The following is a 19,380-nucleotide window of genomic DNA, read 5'->3' on the forward strand; positions in this document are numbered from 1 at the left end:
AGAAGGCCACCACCAGCTCTGCGCCGCTTGGGAGACATCAGCAGCTCTTCTCGGTGGGAGGCAGCAGCTCTCCAAACACAGACGGAATCAAACTCCCACCAAAGGACACATTAAAACGATTCATTTATTTCTGGCAAATTGCACGCGCCTTTCTTTCATTTGCTCTATCCTACACCAGTGGTGGGGAGGAATTTCTCCCCTGCCTTAAAGAGATCAAAGTTATGGGACGAAACACAAAGAAAAGCAGGGAAGTATCCCTTGCAGACAGGGATACAGGAAAGTTTCGGCAACCCAGACCCCACGCAGCCACCAGCTCTGCTCAGCACAAGCCGGGAAGACGCTCAACCCCGCTGGCCATGGCACGTTTCCTTCGGTTACGTGATCCAAAAAGAAACTGCATCACTCCCTGCGTCTCAAACACACAGCCCTGTTGACAACTAGAAGAACTAGGGCCCGGAACAACGATGCCTGGTTGACAATTAGATTAATTCCGAACCAGGCCACCTGTACAGAACTGTTGCATTTTATCGACACAAAAACGTACCCAGCAGAACACTTCCCTGCACGCACAAGGCCATAGAGCAGTGATGAGCAGCCGGATCTGGGACGCAGAAGGAGCTGGGAAGCTAATGACAGGCGGAGCTTGTTCTGCAGCACAGGTAGAGCATGGAATCGCTTTTCGACTCCTCCAGCCAACTTCTACCGGGAGATTTACACACAAGTCCTCAATCAAGTCTTTTACGGGTTATCCAGAGTCCCCTGGGTAAAAACAATCTGTTTCAAGAAAGAGGAGAGTCCAGAGCTGCTCAGTGATTCTTTTTGGTTGAGCCGAAACCAGAGAAACCCATCACAGCTGCCATTTCATCATCCTCTTCAAATGTCAAATCTTCCTCCGCCCGCCTTTTCTTCTCTCTCTGCTTCTCCTTCTTGTAGGCCTTGGCCTTCTCCTCCTGCAGCAAGGGACAGAACAGCAAAATAATTTGAACTTCCTGAGCCGAGCAAGCTTTTGAGATACCGGGCGCTGCACAGTTAACCCAAGTCCTACCGAGAGCACCCTAGTTGTGTCTGAGGAAATAAAGTGGCCACCTGGAAAGAAATCCTGGACCGCAGCCTCCCAGGAGGAGGTTTCCCACTGTCTCCACCCCAAGGGCAGAGTCACACAGAGGATGTAGCCAAAAAGAAGCGTTATTGAAACTCTCTCTTCTGCACAAACATCAGAAGTTTCATCTGGAAACAACACTGAGACAAGAAGGGGCTGTTTTCAAAGCAGGAGGCCTCTCCCTCGCACGATGCCCCGTTCCAGCGACTGTGGTGCCGAATGTCGCTGCCTGTTGGCTTCCAGCCTGGCAGAGTGACAGCTGCTCACTGGAACAAGAAGCTGAAGCTCTGAGCTGCTCTGGGGGGGGTTTTGGCATCAAAGAGTCTGCGCTGCTCTAATCAAAGTGGTTTGCTCTGCAAGGATCACAAGCCCTGGAACAGCGCCAGGCTTGTACCGGGCGACGCAGAAGCATGGCTTCGGCTCACAACTTAGCAACTGCTCCTGCCATTCCCATCACCGGCCGCTGCGCCGCAGCTACTCGAGACAGCCATGCCCTGGAGAAAGCTACACCAGGAGGTGCTGCTGATTTCTTTGTGGCCATACGTTGACTGGCAGATTCAACCCACAGCCCTCCCCCGTGCTGCCGGGGCACCTGTCTCCGACCTCCCCCGAACAGATCGAGCTCAGCAGCAGCAATGCCTGTTGGAGAGCAGAGCATGGGGCTGCTCTCTGCGCACCCTGTGGTGAAGCAAAGCTCAGGGTTTGAGCAGGGAGACTCAAACGGGCAGCAAGTTTTAACGTTTGGTTGTTCTGTGACTGCTGATGGAGGAGAAGCATCCACAGAAGCTCCTCAACTGTCAGAACTTTGTCAGGTTTTCAAAGAAACTTGACATTCGTGTCAGGGAGCTGACACCTAAGCCCAGGTTTGAGAGGAACCTGCTGTCTTTCATTGCCTCCAGGCGCATCTCACACCACGGCACACAGCTCACAAAGCCCTTCCGCACTCGGTGAGGCCACACAGAAGCAATGTGTCACATGGAGAAGGAAGCCCTGCAGTCCTAAGAACCATGGAAGATGAGAATCATAGCATCACAGAATAGCAGGTTGGAAGGGACCTCGAGGATCATCTGGTCCAACCTTTCTCGGCAAAAGCACGGTCTAGACAAGTTGGCTGAGCACCTTGTCCAGGTCAATCGTGGAAGTGTCTGGTGTTGAACAATCCACCACTTCCCTGGGAAGATTACTCCAATGGCTGATAAGGGACAAAGACACAGATCTGCTTATCAGAGCACACAAATTCAAACACAACTAATGGGAGACAAAAACCAGGTGCGTTGTCAGGGCTGTGCTGCTCTCAGTGGAAATCGGAAGCATTGTCAGCTATCCTCACGCAGAAAGAGGGGAAAGGGGCTTCCAGGGACAGCAGCAGAAGACTTTTAAAAAAAGCAAACAACAAAGAAACAAAACCCACTCATAGCAGCAGACAAGCAGCCCGTGCTTCCAAGAACAAGGCTTCTGTGGAAAAAGATTAGGAACCAGGGTTGACTTCCTCAGGAGACACGTTTCTGGAGGATTTGCTTCATCAGCCATTGCCCAGACTCACCTCCTCGCGGAGTTCCTTCATCCTCTCCTCAAAGTCATAGTCCTTCTGCTTCTCCTCCATTTTCTTCTTGTTCACCTCAAAGCGTTTCTTCACCTGGTCCAGCGTGGAGCGCTCCACCCGCATGGACATGCCCAGATTTCTCTGGTCTAAAAAGAGGAGAGGAATCGGCCATGTTCAGCGATAACCTTAGCCTTGGAAGATCTGCACATAGCCCCCCGTCCCTGACCCCAATTTAAACACCTCAGCACGGCAGCCTCTTCCTCCCTGTCACCCATCCCCTCAGAGCAGCTTCCAGGGCCAGACTACACCCATGCACAAGACCATATGTCCTCGAGGCTCAGAGCTCCAACCTGACGTAACCGCACTGACTCATGGGCCGCCCATCACTCAAAAGCGCAGGGAGCAGCGTTGTCCCCCGCGCTCCCGAGCGGCAGAGCCTGGCATGGCCCAGCCTTCAGGGACTCCTCTCCACACCAGGTCCCACCATGGACATGCCAGGTAAGCCAGCCTGGGGAGCGTGATGCAGCAGTGCCTCCTCCCCCAAAAGAGACACGTGCTTTCTGGCCTCATCTGGTCCCATGTTCTTACACAGACTGGGATTTCTTATGTTAAAGGGGATGTTTAAGCCCCAAAATAGGGCTTTAGGGGGACACCATAACCTAAATCAGGCAGTGACTACGATGACAGATTACAAGGAGGAGGATGCAGCCTCTTCTTTTAAGGTTCCCTATTAGGATGCTCCTCACCACGTTGGTGTCCTGACGCTTCAGAAAATTTAATCTCGGACCAGCGGAAAAGGTTGGAGTGTTGGAAAAGGGGCTAGAATAAAACTGGCAGGCTGGCATCTCTCAGCTGTGGGAGATGCTAAACAAGACATCAGTGGTTCTCAGTAAGAGATCCTGAGCACACAGGACATTTCTAGCTAAAGCAGAGACATGGAATATTACGCCAGCCTCTGATTCAGTGACTGTTTAGAGCAGATTCATAGAATCACAGAATGGTTAGAGTTGGAAGGGAACTTAAAGATCATCCAGTGCCACCCCCTGCCCCAGGCAGGGACACCTCCCACCAGCCCAGGTTGCTCCAAGCCCCGTCCAACCTGGCCTTGAACCCCTCCAGGGATGGGGCAGCCACAGCTTCTCTGGGTATCCTGGGCCAGGGGCTCACCACCCTCACAGTTAAGAATTTTTTCCTAATCTCTAATCTGAGTCTCCCCTCTTTCAGTTTAAAACCATTCCCCCTTGTCCTATCGCTCCACTCCCTGATAAGAGTCCCACCCTACCTTTCCTGTAGGCCCCTTTAGGTACTGAAAGACTATTATAAGGTCTCCCTGGAGCCTTCTCTTCTCCAGGCAGAACAACCCCAACTCTCTCAACCTGTCCTCATAGACCTGATTCCCAGGTTTCGGCTCATGAGTAAGCCATGGGTGAAGGGGCCATCCCTGGCGATGTCTCCAACCCACACTGCCTGATGGATCCAAACAGCCCATTGATTCCAGTAGCCATGCACAGGTTTGTTCCAGGAACACTGCAGCACTTGGAAGCTCAAACTACGCACCAGGAGGTATGTAAGGGGGCTGCCAGGAGAGCTGTATGGGACAACAGCAGGAGCACATGGCAGCTCTGGGGTCAAACTGACCCACTTCTGCCCGCACTCATCCTCAGCCTCCATCCTTGTAGAACTCCAGTCCACACTCTGGAGCTCAGGGACCAGCTAGTTTTGAGTTTCATACTCTACTTCTACAAAGAGAACCTTCTGATCCCAAAATAGTCTAGTCCCATACCTTTTACTTATCTAAGAATTTCTTTCAAATTTCAATGCTGTAAAAAAGCCTATCTCCAGGTGTTCAGAGGAGACATCAGCATTTGCTGACCCTGCAGCACAGACACTCTAAGTGGGGAAAATATGTCCCCCTAACCACGCTAAACCAATCACTATTTCTTCTGGGCTTATTCCATACAAACGGTCCAACACCCCGGAGAAGTGCCAGGAGATAAAGGCAGCACCTCCACAGCTCTCATGAGCAAACGCTGCCTCCCATCCTGATCTCCAAAGCACACTTTGTGGTCAGCACTCAGACGCTGGTGACGTGCGAAGGGAACAGCCCAGAGCGCTGCTGCAGCAGCCCTCCAACTCAACCAACCCTCCAACAAGGCAGGAAAAATTATCCTTACGTTTTTTGCCATTGATGTGATCCAGGAAGTTAATGGAGTCTTTCACCACGCAGTCGCATACGTTACAGTAATACCTGGCAGGAGACAGAGAAAACATTAATGCCAAAGCATGAGTCAAACCTCATCTCACACAAAAACTATTTGAGACAATCTAAATCTGCATGTCACTTGGGATACGGCTCCTTTCTCCGAGGCACGAGGGAAGCTACTTCCATCACAGAGAGCCCCAGTGAAAAGAAATGTGCAAGGGCATATCTCGGATCGATGGAGCCGCCCCGGATAACACTGGAGGTACCAACCCTTATGCCGACGCCACTCTGACAGATGACAGAAACCAAGACATGAGCTAATCTGTAATACATCAGCCTTCCAGTCACAACTAACAGGGTGGGACAGACTCTGTGACACCGCAGGGCTTGGCTGCCCTCCTCCACGGCAGGACACGCAGGTTTCCAAGCTGCAGCCTGCTGAAGGCTCTCACCTGGCTGCAGGGGAAGTCCTTCCATCGCCTTGCAGCAGCAACTCCCTGCTTTACACAGCAGTGCTCTGCCCATCTTAAGAACCATTGCAAAAACCCAGCCAGGGCTCGCACTTCCATCCCTGGATGCTGTTCTGGGCCGCGCATCCCCCGCAGAGGCAGGGGTGTGGCTCTGTACATTAGGGAATGTTTTGATTGTATAGAGTTAGATTCCAGTGATGATAAAGCCGAGTGTTTATGGGTAAGGATGAAGGGGAAGGCAAATAAGGGAGATCTTGTGCTGGGAGTATGCTATAGACCACCCGGCCAGGATGAGGAGACAGATGAAGTATTCTACAAGCAGCTGGCTGAAGTCTCACAATCACCAGCCCTTGTTCTAGTTGGGGACTTCAACCTGCCGGGTATCTGCTGGAAACGTAACACAGCGGAGAGCAGGCAGCCTTGGAGGTTCCTCGAGTGCATGGAAGAGAACTTCCTGACACAACTGGTAGGGGAGCCTACCAGGGGAAGTGCCTCGCTAGACCTACTGTTCACAAACAGAGAAGGACTAGTGGGAGATGTGGTGGTCGGAAGCCGTCTTGGGTTTAGTGATCATGAAATGGTCAAGTTTGCAATTCGTAGTGATGTAAGGAGGGGGGTTAGCAAAACCTCCACCTTGGACTTCCGGAGGGCGGACTTTGGCTTGTTCAGAACACTGCTTGAGAGAGTCCCTTGGGAGACAGTCCTGAAGGGCAAAGGGGTCCAGGAAGGCTGGACGCTCTTCTAGAAGGAAATCTTAAAGGCCCAGGAGCAGGCTGTCCCCAAGTGTCGCAAGTCTAAAGGGTGGGGAAAATGGCCAGTCTGGATGAATAAGGAACTTCTGATGGGACTTAGGAATAAAAGGAGGGTTTACTGCCTTTGGAAAAAGGGACAGGCAACTCAGGAGGAGTACAGAGATCTCATTAGGTTGTACAGAGAGAAAATTAGGAAGGCAAAAGCCCAGCTGGAGCTCAACTTGGCCACTAACATTAAGGACGACAAAAAAAGTTTTTATAAATACATCAACAAAAAGAGAGCCAGGGAGAATCTCCATCCCTTACTGGATGCTGGGGGGAAAGTTGCAACCAAGGTTGAGGAGAAGGCTGAGATACTTAATGCCGCCTTTGCCTCCGTCTTCAATAGTCAGACCAGCTATCCCCAGGGTGCTCAGCCTCCTGAGCTGGAAGATAAGGATGGAGAGCAGAACAACCCACCCATAATCCAGGAGGAAGTAGTCAATGATCTGCTTCTGCACCTAGACGCGCATAAGTCGATGGGGCCAGATGGGATTCACCCAAGAGTACTCAGGGAGCTGGCCGAGGAGCTCACCAAGCCTCTCTCCATCATTTATCAACAATCCTGGTCAACACGGCAGGTACCAGATGACTGGAAGGTGGCTAATGTGATGTCCATCTACAAGAAGGGTCGGAAGGAGGAACCGGGGAACTACAGGCCTGTCAGCCTGACCTAGATACCAGGAAAGATCACGGAGAGGATCATCTTGAGTGAGCTCTCACGGCAAGTGCAGGGCAGCCAAGGGATCAGGGCCAGCCAGCATGGGTTTAGGAAAGGGAGGTCCTGCTTAACCAACCTGATCTCTTTCTATGACCATGTGATCCGCCTTCTGGACGCAGGGAAGGCTGTGGACGTTGTCTGTCTGGACTTTGGTAAGGCCTTTGTTACCGTCCCCCACAGCATTCTCCTGGAGAAGCTGGCGAATCATGGCATAGAAAGTGTACTCTTCGCTGGGTTAAAAACTGGCTGGATGGCCGTGCCCAGAGTTGTGATTAATGGGGTGAAGTCCTCTCAGTGGCCGGTCACCAGTGGTGTCCCTCAGGGCTCAGTTTTGGGGCCAGTTTTGTTTAATATCTTTATCAATGATCTGGATGAGGGGATTGAGTGCACCCTCAGTAAGTTCGCAGACGACACCAAACTGGGTGGGAGTGTTGATCTGCTTGAAGGTAGGAAGGCTCTACAGAGGGCCCTGGACAGGCTGGACCCATGGGCCAAGGCCAACTGTATGAGGTTTAATAAGGCCAAGTGCCAGGTCCTGCATTTCGGTCACGACAACCCCAAGCAGCGCTACAGGCTTGGGGCAGAGTGGCTGGAAAGCTGCCCAGCAGAAAAGGACCTGGGGGTGCTGGTGGACGGCCAGCTTCACATGAGCCAGCAGCATGCCCAGGTGGCCAAGGCAGCCAACAGCATCCTGGCTTGTATCAGGAACAGCGTGGCCAGCAGGAGCGGGGAAGTGATGGGGCCTCTGTACTCGGCACTGGTGAGGCCTCACCTCGAGTACTGTGTTCAGTTCTGGGCCCCTCTGTACAAGAGGGACATTGAGGTGCTGGAGCGTCTCCAGAGGAGAGCTACCAGGCTGGTGAGGGGTCTGGAGACCAGGGCATATGAGGAGAGGCTGAAGGAGCTGGGCATGTTTAGCTTGGAGAAGAGGAGGCTGAGGGGAGACCTCATTGCCCTCCACAACTACCTGAAAGGAGGGTGTAGAGAGGTGGGTGTTGGCCTCTTTCTCCCAGGTGAACAATGACAGGACCAGAGGAAATGGTCTGAAGTTGTGGCAGGGGAGGTTTAGATTAGATATTAGGAAGAATTACTTTACTGCAAGAGTGGTCAGGCACTGGAACAGCCTGCCCAGGGAGGTGGTTGAGTCACCACCCCTAGAGGTATTTAAGAAACATCTAGATGTGGCACTTCAGGGCATGCTCTAGTGGCAGAGATTGTAGGGGTATTTTTTGTGTGTGTATGGTTGGACTCGATGATCTCAAAGGTCTTTTCCAACCATGAAGATTCTATGATTCCATGATCTCCCTGGCACTGCTGGCTGTTAGGCTACGACTGTGAGACACCAACAGCCTTACTCTTATAATGGTACAAACCTAATGCATTCTTCTGGCTTCGGATGTGCTAAGAATCCTTTCAGCCTTTGCCCAAACGTGAGCCACACAAACAGTGGCCATACACCATTCCTAAGGACAGGTATCTGGATGTTTTTCCCATTCCCAGTGCACAGATATCCAAATCAGAAACTCAAATCAACAGCAGAGATCTGCCTCAGCTGTTTCTACCGGAGAGCAGAGCAACACAAATAACAACTAACAATGTCCAAAGGGGCTCAGCCTGCTGCGTTACTTCCATACTTTACCCCAGTAGACCCAGTTTCGGTGTAACACAGCGCAGCACCATCGCACCAGGCTCGAAACACGGGAGGAAATCACCACCTGATGCACTGTAAGGGCCCACTGCTGTATCACAGTCCCCTGCTCTCACCAGCACAACTCCAAGACTCCAACAAAACGACGACCACAACCTACCCTCCCATCTCTGACTGAGGGGTAGTTTTGGTGATGACGATGGTTTTCCCCAGCTTCGATTCCAGGTCCACTTTGTAGTCTCGGTGCCGCAGAAGTTCCCTTTTGACGGGCTGAGCTGGTTTGCCTAAAACACATGCAATAAACCAAACTGTTTATCAGAAAAGGTCACGCTCAACATGCTGGATTTCACAATTTCCTTGATGAAGAGGCAGCTGCTGGGACCCTGGGAACTACCCGATTCAGGCAGAAATTGTACCTTTTTTTTTTTAAAAATCAGTAAATAATATAAGTTCTTCCTCACGATTCCCTGGTTCCTGTTAGAACCAGTAGATCTGTGAGGTACCTCCATCTCTGATGTGGGTCATACTCTGAGATCTCCTTGTTTCCAGGGGCCGATTGTTCCTCTCCCTCCCCAAAGAACAGGCAGACAGAGGCAAAGGTTCTCAGTAATTACTTTGGTCAAAAAAATCTATTCAGTGGCAAACACAGGAAAAAGGATCGGTGCAAGCCAGCCTTGAACTGCTGCTATTTCCCTTTGGGATTTCACTTCTAGCTGCTCTCTCCCTCTCCAACTCAAAGTGTTCGGGTGACTCGCTGCCAAATGAGCATGGAGTCAGTACACTACGCACCATCTTTCTTTTCTCTCTCTTCCGTGAGCCGCTTCTCTGCGAGTTTCTCATATTCATCTTTGTCCCACTTTCGGCGGAAGTCCAAGTTCTTAGTCTGGGAAGGAAACAAAACGTATTAACGTTTATTATACAGTTTGACTAGCTCTGAGGGGAGACTGGGGAAAGAGGTGGAATCACTCGGCGCGTGCGGCCACAGCTGTAAATTAGGGGCACTACGTTATATCCCCATGTCCTGTTTTCATATCTAGCAATTAAGGATGTAGCTTAAGAGAACAACCCTCAGCACGCCCATATCTACTTCTTCTAGAAGGATATCAAAACACTGAGAAAAGTAACGACTTTATCATAATAGCTCCTGAGATGATCACCCAGGCTTTCGTTTTGAAAAACCAGACACCAACGGGATTTAAACCGACTGATCTAAGACCTCATAAGCGCCACCTGAGAAACACAGCACAGTCATTAGCACATTACACACACTTCTTCCCAAAGTCAATTACACCTGAGCTGCAAATATCAGATGAGGAAGCCGCAAAACACAACACGAGCTGTAAAGAGTTTGATTAAGATGCAGGAGTACGGAAGGCCGTGTAAGCCCACTCTCAGCAGTATGTCGGCGCATTACAGGAATCAAAGTGCCGAGTTTGCTATGAAATCACAGGAACCAGTACCGTTTTTTCAAGCGAGACACGTGTACAAGCAAACCAGAAAAAGCTCTGAAACCCCAACTGTCAAGGCGAGGCGTGGAGATACCAGGGAAGCACCTGTACGAAACGCACGGTGAGCCGCCCTGCTCCTGCAGCTTCACGCTGCGGACAGGCAGGGAAGGGAAGAAACACCTCTGAGGCAGACGGGCCCTTCGGCAGCCCCCCAGAGCACTCTACATGGCAGCGACAGGGTAAGTTGCGTGAAGAGAAGCTGAATTCAGGTGAAGCTGGCACTGAAGAGTACAAAGGCTATTCTTTTCAGGGGGGATTTTTACCTAGTCACCAGCGCTGAGGGCAGAAGTGACTGGACAAGAATCCCTCTTCCATTCCATGTGCTCACCAGACCAGCACAGCCTCTTCCTCCTACGCAGTTAAAGCCCCTGCACCTGGTATCGGTCACAGCTTATAACTCGGACACTTCTTTCTTGAGAAGGTAACTCTCATTTGGTTAGAAAACTGCATTTCACTCGGCATGGCAGTGCGAGGCTCTCAGTTTCGTATTAAAAGAAAAAAAAGACTGATGTATTTTAAAATATCTCCGGGAAAGAAGGACCCCCCCCTACGCACCCCACCGCCTTCTCCGTTCAGCCAAATCAAGAATCCAATCACAATCCAAAGGAAATAAATCCCATTTGAAGCTATAGCAGCAGCACAGTCATTTAACGTTTTCTCCTCTGGCAATCCTTCAAATGGAACGAACAACTACTGATAGGAATGAAAATGCCTTAGGGAGGCGTAGAAAAATTCTCATTTATTCCCAGAGCTTCTTAAGCACTTTAAGCATGTCATAACAGGTTTTATTAACCACCCTGAGCAAAAGAAAAGAAAATATCATGGAGTGTAAATTAATGTTTGGGGGTATTTTCCAGAATCTAGACTCTCCTGCATACCAACGCATTATCACAAATCATAGCTGGTGGGAGCCCAGGGAGGAGGCGATTTACTTGCTGCTTCGCTCTCCTGTTGTAATAAAAGGGAAAGAGTCTTTCACAGCTCTTTTACCAATCTCCCTCGTCCAGGCACAGGGAAAGAAATTAAACCCAAATGCGTAACAAGATCTTGGCTAGACATTATCCGAAGAAACTTTTCTTAACTGGCCTGGTGGATGCAAACGTGGCTGCAAGCCCTGAAATCTTTACCTAATGACTGCTTTGGGTGACAGAGAGTATTTCCCGAATAAGTAACAACACTTAAAAAACAGAAGCGCCCCACGGTTTCCCATTCCCTCTGCAGACAGGCACCGAATGATCTGCCCAGTACCAACATCAAAGCCTATAAAATAACACAGAAGCCTCAAGTCTGGCTCGACCCAACACGAACGCAACCGCCAGCAGCTGAGAATAAAGCACTGGTCCCATCTCACTCCTGGGCAGACATCCTGCTCCCTGACCTCTCCCAGCACTCCTCGCTTCTCAGCAAGGGGCTTCAAGTGAAGGAAAGATCAGCCACAAACGCAGAAAAACACAGTCCCTGCGCTGCTGATGGCTCTCTGGGGTATTACTGGAGGTTTTTAAACTGGTCCGGCTCTCCAGTCAGACTACGCCAATGGCATCCACCTCACTGATGAGATGGGATGCAACCTTGGCATTCCCAACACCAAATCCCGTGGGATCCATAAAGGCAGAAAGACTTCACTGCCACGTTACACAAACTGAGCAACGCCAACAAAATAATCAAGTTACTTGGAGCCTTCCGAAACTCCAGGATTACAGTCACAGAAAGAGCGGTTTCTCCATGAAGGGCAGATGGCAGCAAGCAGCAATTTCAGCAGGACAACGTGAGAGCCGTCCAGAAACAGGTAACCCCTTCCCAGGGGAGCCAAGAAGCCAAGGGGCAGGACAAGATGGACAATGGAAGGAGGGAGCTGCCTCCACCCCTACGGCCCAGCCCCAGGAGGCCCCTGGTATGGGCTGGTTCCCCCGGGGAACTGAAGGCCGGTGGGCATCCCCATCACGGGGGCTGGGGCAGGTTCGGATCTCCTCACACCGCCTGGATGAAAAAGGGGCTCCCATGGGGGAGGCCTGGCCTAGGAAGGGGAGACCGGGGTGAGGTCCACCCCCTTCTAGCCCTGAAGACACCGGGGCCTCTCAGGCGGCCCCGAATCTCCCACCGCCCACACACACAGAGGGCACAGCGCTGTAAAAAGCAGGGATGGGGCCTCCCCGCGGGTCCCGGTCCTCTCAGGCACCCCCGGCCCCGCCACGTCCCCCCTCCGGGGGGTCCCTCACGCCGCGGCCTGGCGTCAGGCCCCGACCGAGGCCCAGCCGCGGCGGGGCGACCCTTCCCGCCGCCTGCCCCTCCGGAACAGCCCCAGCCGCCCCGGCCTTGCCCGGGGCACCGGCCCAGGGCCCACCGAGCGAAAGAGAAAGCAACGGGCGCGGCCCCGCCGCCGCCAGCACCTACCCCGCTGCCCGACGCCATGTTGAGGGTGCGGGCGACAAGGGAACGGCAACTGTCGCGCGGTGGGGCCCGGGCCGTAAAGCGAGACAGTCCGCCCGAGCACCACCGAGTGCCCGCCGCGAGGGCCTAGAGCGCCGTGAGGCAGCGGTGCCGGGCGGTCACGTGGAACCCATTCGCTTCCGGGTTCCCCGGGACCGGCCATGCTGCGGCTGGGCCCGCTCGCCGCTGCCGCCGGGCGCCTCCTGCCCGCCGGGCTCCGCTTGGGGTCGACGCGCCCCGCCAGGGGCTGGGTGAGCCACTCTCGGGCCTGGCCGCCGGGGCCGGTGGGTGACCGCGGCCTCCTGTCCCGGCAGGTACGGGCGGTGACGGGCTCGGCCCACGGCGGCGGTCGGGGCCCGGTTCTGAAGACGCCCAAGGTAACAGCGGGGAGCGGGGGCGGCGCCGGCGGTTACCGGGCGTTGTTCCCCCGTTGTCCCCGCCGCTGACGGCCGCTCTCTGTCCCGGGGCAGGGCACCCGCGACCACCCCCCGGCTCAGGCGGCGCTCCGGGACCGGCTCCTCGCCGCCGTGGTGGCCTGCTTCAAGCGGCACGGGGCGGCCGCCATCGACACCCCCGTGCTGGAGCTGCGGGTGAGGCGGCGCAGGGGGGGCCGCGGCGGGACCCTCTCCCTCCTTCGTGCGGGCGGTGACCCCCACCGGGGCTGCGGGAGAGCCCCCTCTGCCCCCCCCGCCCCCCGCTGTGGGGCGGTGGGACCCGCTACTCTGCCCCCCGCCCCGTGGGGCTCTGGGACCCCCCTTTGCTTCCCCATGGGGCTGAAGAAGGGGGGCTGGGGGACCCCTCTCTGCCCCCCCGCCATCCCTGGGGCTGTGGGCTCCTTCTCTGCTCCCCCCCGTGGGGCTGTGGGGTCCCCCCTTTCCCTGCGGGACTAGGGAGCACCTCCTTTCCTTGGGGGCAGGTGTGGGGCAGGGCTGGGGGATCCCCCCATGTGGGGCATGGTGAGGGGGGGCAGCCATGATAGTCCCTTGCGGGTCCCCGTTGTGTGGGGGGGACAGGGCTGTGGACCCCTCTTCTGCCCCAGGTCAGAGGGGGCTGGAGGGGGATGTGTGTCATGTCCCGTCCGTCCTGCCCCACTCTCTGCTCAAGTTGTGGGGCTGAGGGGGGGCCTGGCTCTGTGCTCTATCCCTGCACCTCAGAGCCCGCCCCCCCGGGTCCTTCTCCAGCCCCTTCGTCTCCCCGCAGGAGACTCTGACAGGGAAGTACGGGGAGGAGGCGAAGCTCATCTACGAGCTGCAGGACCAGGGAGGGGAGCTGCTGGCCCTGCGCTACGACCTGACTGTATCCTGCGCTGCCCTCGCTGAGGGGACGGTGGCACACCGAGGTCACTGCCACCTCCGCCTTGTTGGGTCACCCTTCATTGAATCACAGAATGGTTTGGGTGGGAAGGGACCTGTAAAGGCCACCTGGTCCAACCCCCTGCCATGGGCAGGGACATCTTCAACTAGAGCAGGTTGCTCAGGGCCCCGTCCAACCTGGCCTGGAATGTTTCCAGGGATGGGGCAGCCACAGCTTCTCTGGGCAAGCTGGCCCAGGGGCTCACCGCCCTCATCGTGAAAAAATTATTCCTTATATCCAGTCCAAATCTCCCCTCTTTTAGTTTAAAGTCATTGCCCCTTGTCCTGTCACTGCATGCCCTTGTCAAAAGTCCCTCCCTATCTTTCCTGGAGCCCCTTTAGGGACTGAAAGGGGCTCGAAGGTCTCCCCGGAGCCTTCTCTTTGCCAGGCTGAACACCCTCAACTCTCTCAGCCTGTCCTCACAGCAGAGGGGCTCCAGCCGTGGGTTCATCTCCAGGGCCTCCTCTGGCCCCAGCCTAACACCTCCATGTCCTTCTGCTGTTGGTGGCCCCAGAGCTGGAGGCAGCACTGCAGGGGGGTCTCCCCCAAGCGGAGCAGAGGGACAGAATCCCCCCCCCTTCACCCTGCTGCCCACGCTGCTGGGGATGCAGCCCAGGATGCGGGGCGGCTTTCTGGGCTGCTAGTGCACATTGCCAGCTCATGTTGAGCTTCTCATCCACTAAGGCCCCCAAGTTCTTCTCAGCAGGGCTGCTCTCCATCCCTTCATCCCCCAGCCTGGATTTGTTCTTGGGATTGCCCCGACCCACGTGCAGGACTCTGCATTTGGCCTTGTTGAACCTCATGAGGTTTACAAGGGCCCACTCTCAAGCCTGTCCACATCCCTCTGGATGGCATCCCATCCCTCAGCTTGGTGTTGTCCAAGCTGTCTGTGTTGTTGATGAAGATATTGAACAGTATGGCCCTGCCTGCGGGTCCCATCGCCGTGACAGAAACCCCCTTCCCACCGAGCAGTGGACACCACTGCTGTCATTTGCATGACCCCACCTCAAACCACCCCACAGCCAGTCCAGGAGCTGCAGCAAAGCGGCCCTTTTCTTCTGTGGACATGCACCAGTATGCTCCACTGTACTGGTTTTACCTCCTGCTGGTTAACAGTCCCCATGTCTGTGTGCTCCTGTCCTGCCCATCCCACCTTTCCAGTGTCTTGGTAGCTCTTCTGAGAGAGCAGCGGTGTTTGCTGCGGGTACAAAGCAGGTGTCCATCCTGGGCCTTCTCCATCTCCACATCTCACCAAGAAGCTCTCCACTTTAACGTCTCTATGACTCCCATATGTGGAATTGTCTCTGATTGCACCGTGAGAGGGCGAAATGACCTAGCAAAGGTCTGTGTGTGTGAGGCGTTGACATACTGTGGTTCAGAAGAAGGAGATGGAGGTGTCCTGGTGTTGGAAGACCTCAGTGTGGTTTCATCATACTCATCAGCCACAGTTGATGATCTCCCTAGAGATCAGGGAGCAGCTGGCAAAGCGGAAGGGGGACAGGGCGCTTTGAGGTTCAGGTTTCTGCAGCTCGGGGCATCTCCACGTTCCTGTCCTTAACTCCTCAGCCCCCCAGGTGCCCTTCGCTCGCTATTTGGCGATGAACAAGATCACCAACATGAAGCGCTACCACGTCGCTAAGGTCTACAGGCGGGACAACCCGGCCACGACCAGGGGCCGCTACAGGGAGTTCTACCAGTGCGTGAGTGTTGTGGTGGCTGCCGTGCGAGGGGACAAGACTGCTCAGGGTGGGAGGGCAGGGGGGACGTGTGGATTTTACCGGCTGGGTTGCCTTCAGCTGCTGTGGGGCCATGTGTGGTGCCTGGGGGTGCCAAAGCACCTCAGCTGTGCCAGGAGGCTCTGCCGTTTCTTCTGCCCCCAGGATTTTGACATCGCTGGGCAGTTCGACCCGATGATTCCTGACGCCGAGTGCCTGAAGATCGTGCATGAGATTCTGAGTGACCTGCAGCTCGGGGACTTTCTCATTAAGGTGAGATCAGACCTGAGTGGTTTTCACACTTCGGTGCCTTCCCATCCTGTGGGATTGAGGTGCCGGTGAGAAGACACGAGGAAACACCAATAGCTGCAGCTTCCTGCACCCCTGGGGCAAGAAGAAGTGGTGGCGGGGGGAACTCCCCTGAGCTAAATGAGCCTCTCCCACCCCCAGGTCAATGACAGACGGATTTTGAATGGTGTGTTTGCCGTCTGCGGCATCCCAGAGAGCAAGTTCATAACTACGTGCTCTACTGTGGACAAGCTGGACAAGGTGAGCATTGTGCCCCTGGGGAGGGTGGATGTCTCGGGCTGAGCAGTGTCGTGGCTCTGCTCATCACGAAGAGGTTCACAGCAGCTACACCACTGGTGTTTGTAAAAGATTCGGGGAGCTCTTGTGCATAGTTAAGAATAAAGCCTAGCGTTTCCAGTGGTTTCTGTTAATAATTCCTGGGAGAGACGCGGATCACTAGTGAGATGGCTGACTGCTGTCTTCCTGTGCGTGTTGTGAATACGTGGGCTGGTGGAGACAGTGGGTGATGAGAGTGTCCTGCAGCAGCAGAGGCTCTTGTTTCCCCTCGCAGATACCATGGCAGGACGTGAAGAATGAGATGGTAGGAGAGAAGGGGCTCTCTCCCGAGGCTGCGGATCGCATTGGGGAGTATGTCCAGCTTCACGGTGAGCACTTGGGGGGTCAAGCCTTTGGCCTTGTCCTTCCAGGCCAGGCAGGGCCAGCGATGCAGGGGTGCAAGGCACACACCCGGCTGGCCGGGCCCCTCATCGCGGGTGCTGCTGCACTGGCAGACCTGAGGCATGGCTTGTTCCCACAGGTGGCCTGGACCTGATTGAGCGGCTTCTGCAGGACCCCAAGCTGTCCCAGAACAAGCTGGCCAAGGAGGGGCTGGGGGACATGAAGCTGCTGTTTGAGTACCTGGCCCTGTTTGGCATCACAGGGAAGGTGAGGAGGTGCGGAGGCAGGAGGGGGTGCTGCCTTCGTGGCCGGGCAGCCTGGGCCCCCGCCGAGTGCGCCCAGTGACGGGGTTCCCTCGTGTCCTACAGATCTCTTTCGACCTGAGCCTGGCGCGGGGTCTGGACTATTACACGGGGGTGATCTTTGAGGCTGTCCTGCTGCAGCAGGAGAACGACCACGTGGAGGAGCCGGTCAGCGTTGGGAGCGTGGCTGGAGGCGGTCGCTACGACGGGCTGGTGGGGATGTTTGATCCCAAGGGACGGAAGGTGCCCTGCGTGGGGGTCAGCATTGGGATCGAGCGGATCTTCTCCATCCTAGAGCAGAGGGCGAAGGTAGGTCGTGCATGGCATGGGAAAGGGCTCTAAGAAGCCATCTATTGTTTACTACAGAGCTCTGCAGCTCCACGGTGTTCAAGAGGAGAGGATTTGGGGGGAGAAGATGGATTCTCTCATGCCCGAATGTCCATGCATAGAAGATGGAGCCCTTTTCTGCAGCCCATCAGGATGCAGGCGCGGGCAGCTGTAGGCAGTATTTCGTAGCAGACACCAAGGAAGCATTAGAGACAGGCCCTGAGCTCTGTTCCTAGCTCTGAACTTTGTGCCCCAGTCACTTTGCTCTTGGCTCTTGCCTGTGAGTTTTTCTGTCCTGGGGATTGTGAAGTGATTAATTCGGTAACAGCTGTGGCACCCACTCTGTAATGAGCACCCTGGGAAAGCCTGTGAGGAAATTCATCAGTTTGCATTTAGTTCTGAGCTTGTGATTCGTTGCAAGTGAGGCTGAAGCAATGTGTTTGGACCTGAAGAATCAAAGGAGACATCAGAAAGCCGTCCAGGTCCCATCCCGGGGGGAGGAAGGAAGGCCAAGGTCTCACGGGAAGAGCAACACGCGATTAAGTAGCTTGTCACAATGCAGATTCTGTGGGGGACTCATTAAATGTGTCCAGGTTGTCTTATCTGTGCACTCTGGAAGGTTAGCCTTGCTCAGTAACGTTCACTAAAGGGCGATAGTTAGCTTTTAAGTATGCTTGGTTTGGGGAGCTAAGTTAAGGCCTGAAGATAAGGTGAGGTGAGCTTGTTGTGAGCTGCGGATTCCCTCAGAGCCTGTCTGTCCCTGCAGGCTTCTGGGGAGAAAGTTCGAGCAACTGAGACAGAAGTGCTGGTGGCTACACCTCAGAAACAGTTACTCGCTGCGAGACTGAAGCTCATCTCCGAGCTGTGGGATGCAGGGATCAAGGTGAAGTAAGGACTCGGGCTTGGCGTTGGTATGGGTGAGGGAGGGGGGAGCCTGAAGGAAGCTGTAACACAGCAAGACCAACACCATTAGTTGTGTGTCTCTTCAAGATGCGGGCCTGACTGAGATCTAGCAGGCAGAGAAGGAGAACAGCTGAGAGCGCTAAAGGCAACCGCTTGCTGCAGGAATAATGAGTCAAGAGTTTTCTATGGGGTTTTGGCGCTGCCTGGTTTGCTCCAAGATTCATCAGAGCAATTTTTTTTCCCCTCCCTCCTAGGCAGAGATGTTCTACAAGAAGGATCCTAAACTGCTGAAGCAGCTGCAGTATTGCGAGGACACGGGGATCCCCCTTGCTGCCATTGTAGGAGAGCAAGAGCTGACAGATGGAGTCGTCAAGCTGCGAGATGTAGCAACAAGAGAGGAGGTGAGAATGTCTTTTTAGACCAGGTTTCAAAAGTGCTTCCAAAAATCTAGAGATTACTGAAAGGCTCTGGGTTTTTCCTCAGCGACATTGTTCCTTTGGGGAGCTGTCGCACAGATCTGTTGGGTGACTGCTCCAGAAAACCAGTCACAAACTACGTTGGTGCCCACAGCAAGTCCTTAGGGCCAGATCGAATGGTCTTCTGCTCAGGGTTCCAGTGCTGCTACCTGCTTTCCTTTTGCTTTGTAGGTTGATATCCCAAGAGAAAAGCTTGTTGATGAGATCAGAAGAAGGCTGGAGCCCTAGGACTTCTCTGGCCAGAGCTGCTTGACTGAACTGTACAACTGGAACCCTCCAGCGCCCTTTGCCGTTCACTTCCTGCTGAAGTTGGTCATCTGAGGCTCATCTGCCTGGGCTAAGGCGGTGTCAACACACGACATCTGCTTGGAAAGGAGCCAAGCGGGTTTTAAAAGTTACGGACAGTGCAGTCACCGGGTTAACCTTCTGGTTAACTGCTCTGAAGGACGGGTCAAACTCACGGGTTCCTAATATTGCGGTACCTGTGACTGCGCAGCCGTTGCCGTCTGCCGTAGGCGGTCGTGGTGATGGCCCGGGCAGACATGGATTGTGGTGCTGCTCAAGCAGGATCAGGCCGAGTTCCAGAGCACGGGGGGGGACAATCTGTGGCGCGCTGGGCGCCTGCAGGCTCAGGATGTAGGGAGAGGGTGGAAACGAAAGGCCAGCCCTTACCCCTGTGAGGGCTGTGAGGGCCAGACCCACCCGGACGGGCCCAGCCTGTGGGGAGCACGGGCCCCCTCAGGGAGGGACACAGCAGGGGGCTGGCTCCGGCTGGGGCGGCCGTGGAGGAACTCTGTATTTTTTTTTTTTTATGTATTAAAAAATCCAAACAAAACGCAAAAAGCCACCCTCGGGCGTTTATTCGCGCTTCGCGGCGGCGCTGAGGCGAGGCGAGGCGCGGCACCGCGCGGGCCCGCTGCGCCGGCAA

At 54.6% G+C, this 19,380-nt stretch overlaps 2 protein-coding genes across 3 annotated transcripts; one reads left to right on the plus strand and one right to left on the minus strand.

The window, feature by feature from the left end:
• Positions 1–106: 106 nt before the first annotated feature.
• Positions 107–12,476, minus strand: ZMAT2 (zinc finger matrin-type 2). The gene is made up of 6 exons (XM_054217319.1): positions 12,375–12,476; positions 9,265–9,358; positions 8,636–8,759; positions 4,817–4,890; positions 2,643–2,788; positions 107–950 (listed from the first exon to the last, which is right to left on the minus strand). Exons 1-6 carry the CDS (start codon positions 12,390–12,392, stop codon positions 807–809), a joined length of 600 nt encoding a protein of 199 aa, XP_054073294.1. The 5' UTR covers positions 12,393–12,476; the 3' UTR covers positions 107–806.
• A 33-nt stretch (positions 12,477–12,509) lies between these two features.
• LOC128916086 (histidine--tRNA ligase, cytoplasmic-like) lies at positions 12,510–19,282 on the plus strand. Of its 2 annotated transcripts, none has more exons than XR_008468844.1 (12): positions 12,510–12,787; positions 12,881–13,000; positions 13,611–13,706; positions 15,338–15,463; positions 15,644–15,751; positions 15,929–16,027; positions 16,338–16,431; positions 16,584–16,711; positions 16,813–17,055; positions 17,840–17,961; positions 18,231–18,377; positions 18,624–19,282. XR_008468844.1 is itself a non-coding variant. In XM_054217318.1 (12 exons), exons 1-12 carry the CDS (start codon positions 12,572–12,574, stop codon positions 18,678–18,680), a joined length of 1,551 nt encoding a protein of 516 aa, XP_054073293.1. In that variant the 5' UTR covers positions 12,516–12,571; the 3' UTR covers positions 18,681–19,282. The 2 variants fall into 2 exon arrangements, 1 of the variants encoding a protein (XP_054073293.1); XM_054217318.1 differs by having other exon boundaries at positions 12,516–12,787; positions 17,840–17,956.
• Positions 19,283–19,380: the final 98 nt, after the last annotated feature.

The sequence above is a fragment of the Rissa tridactyla genome, chromosome 11, assembly GCF_028500815.1.
Source record: "Rissa tridactyla isolate bRisTri1 chromosome 11, bRisTri1.patW.cur.20221130, whole genome shotgun sequence".
Classification (NCBI taxonomy): Eukaryota; Metazoa; Chordata; class Aves; order Charadriiformes; family Laridae; genus Rissa; species Rissa tridactyla.

What these genes read in the sequence shown, in the direction of transcription:
- ZMAT2 (XM_054217319.1), bottom strand. An exon ending in TCACATCAATGGCAAAAAAC is followed by an intron (nt 2,789 to 4,816) that starts GTAAGGATAATT and finishes TCCTCTTTTTAG; the next exon opens with ACCAGAGAAATCTGGGCATG. An exon ending in TGAAGGAACTCCGCGAGGAG is followed by an intron (nt 951 to 2,642) that starts GTGAGTCTGGGC and finishes CCCTTGCTGCAG; the next exon opens with GAGGAGAAGGCCAAGGCCTA.
- LOC128916086 (XM_054217318.1), top strand. Translation starts at nt 12,572, where the DNA reads ATGCTGCGGCTGGGCCCGCTCGCCGCTGCCGCCGGGCGCCTCCTGCCC. An exon ending in CGGTTCTGAAGACGCCCAAG is followed by an intron (nt 12,788 to 12,880) that starts GTAACAGCGGGG and finishes GTCCCGGGGCAG; the next exon opens with GGCACCCGCGACCACCCCCC. An exon ending in TCCTAGAGCAGAGGGCGAAG is followed by an intron (nt 17,056 to 17,839) that starts GTAGGTCGTGCA and finishes CTGTCCCTGCAG; the next exon opens with GCTTCTGGGGAGAAAGTTCG.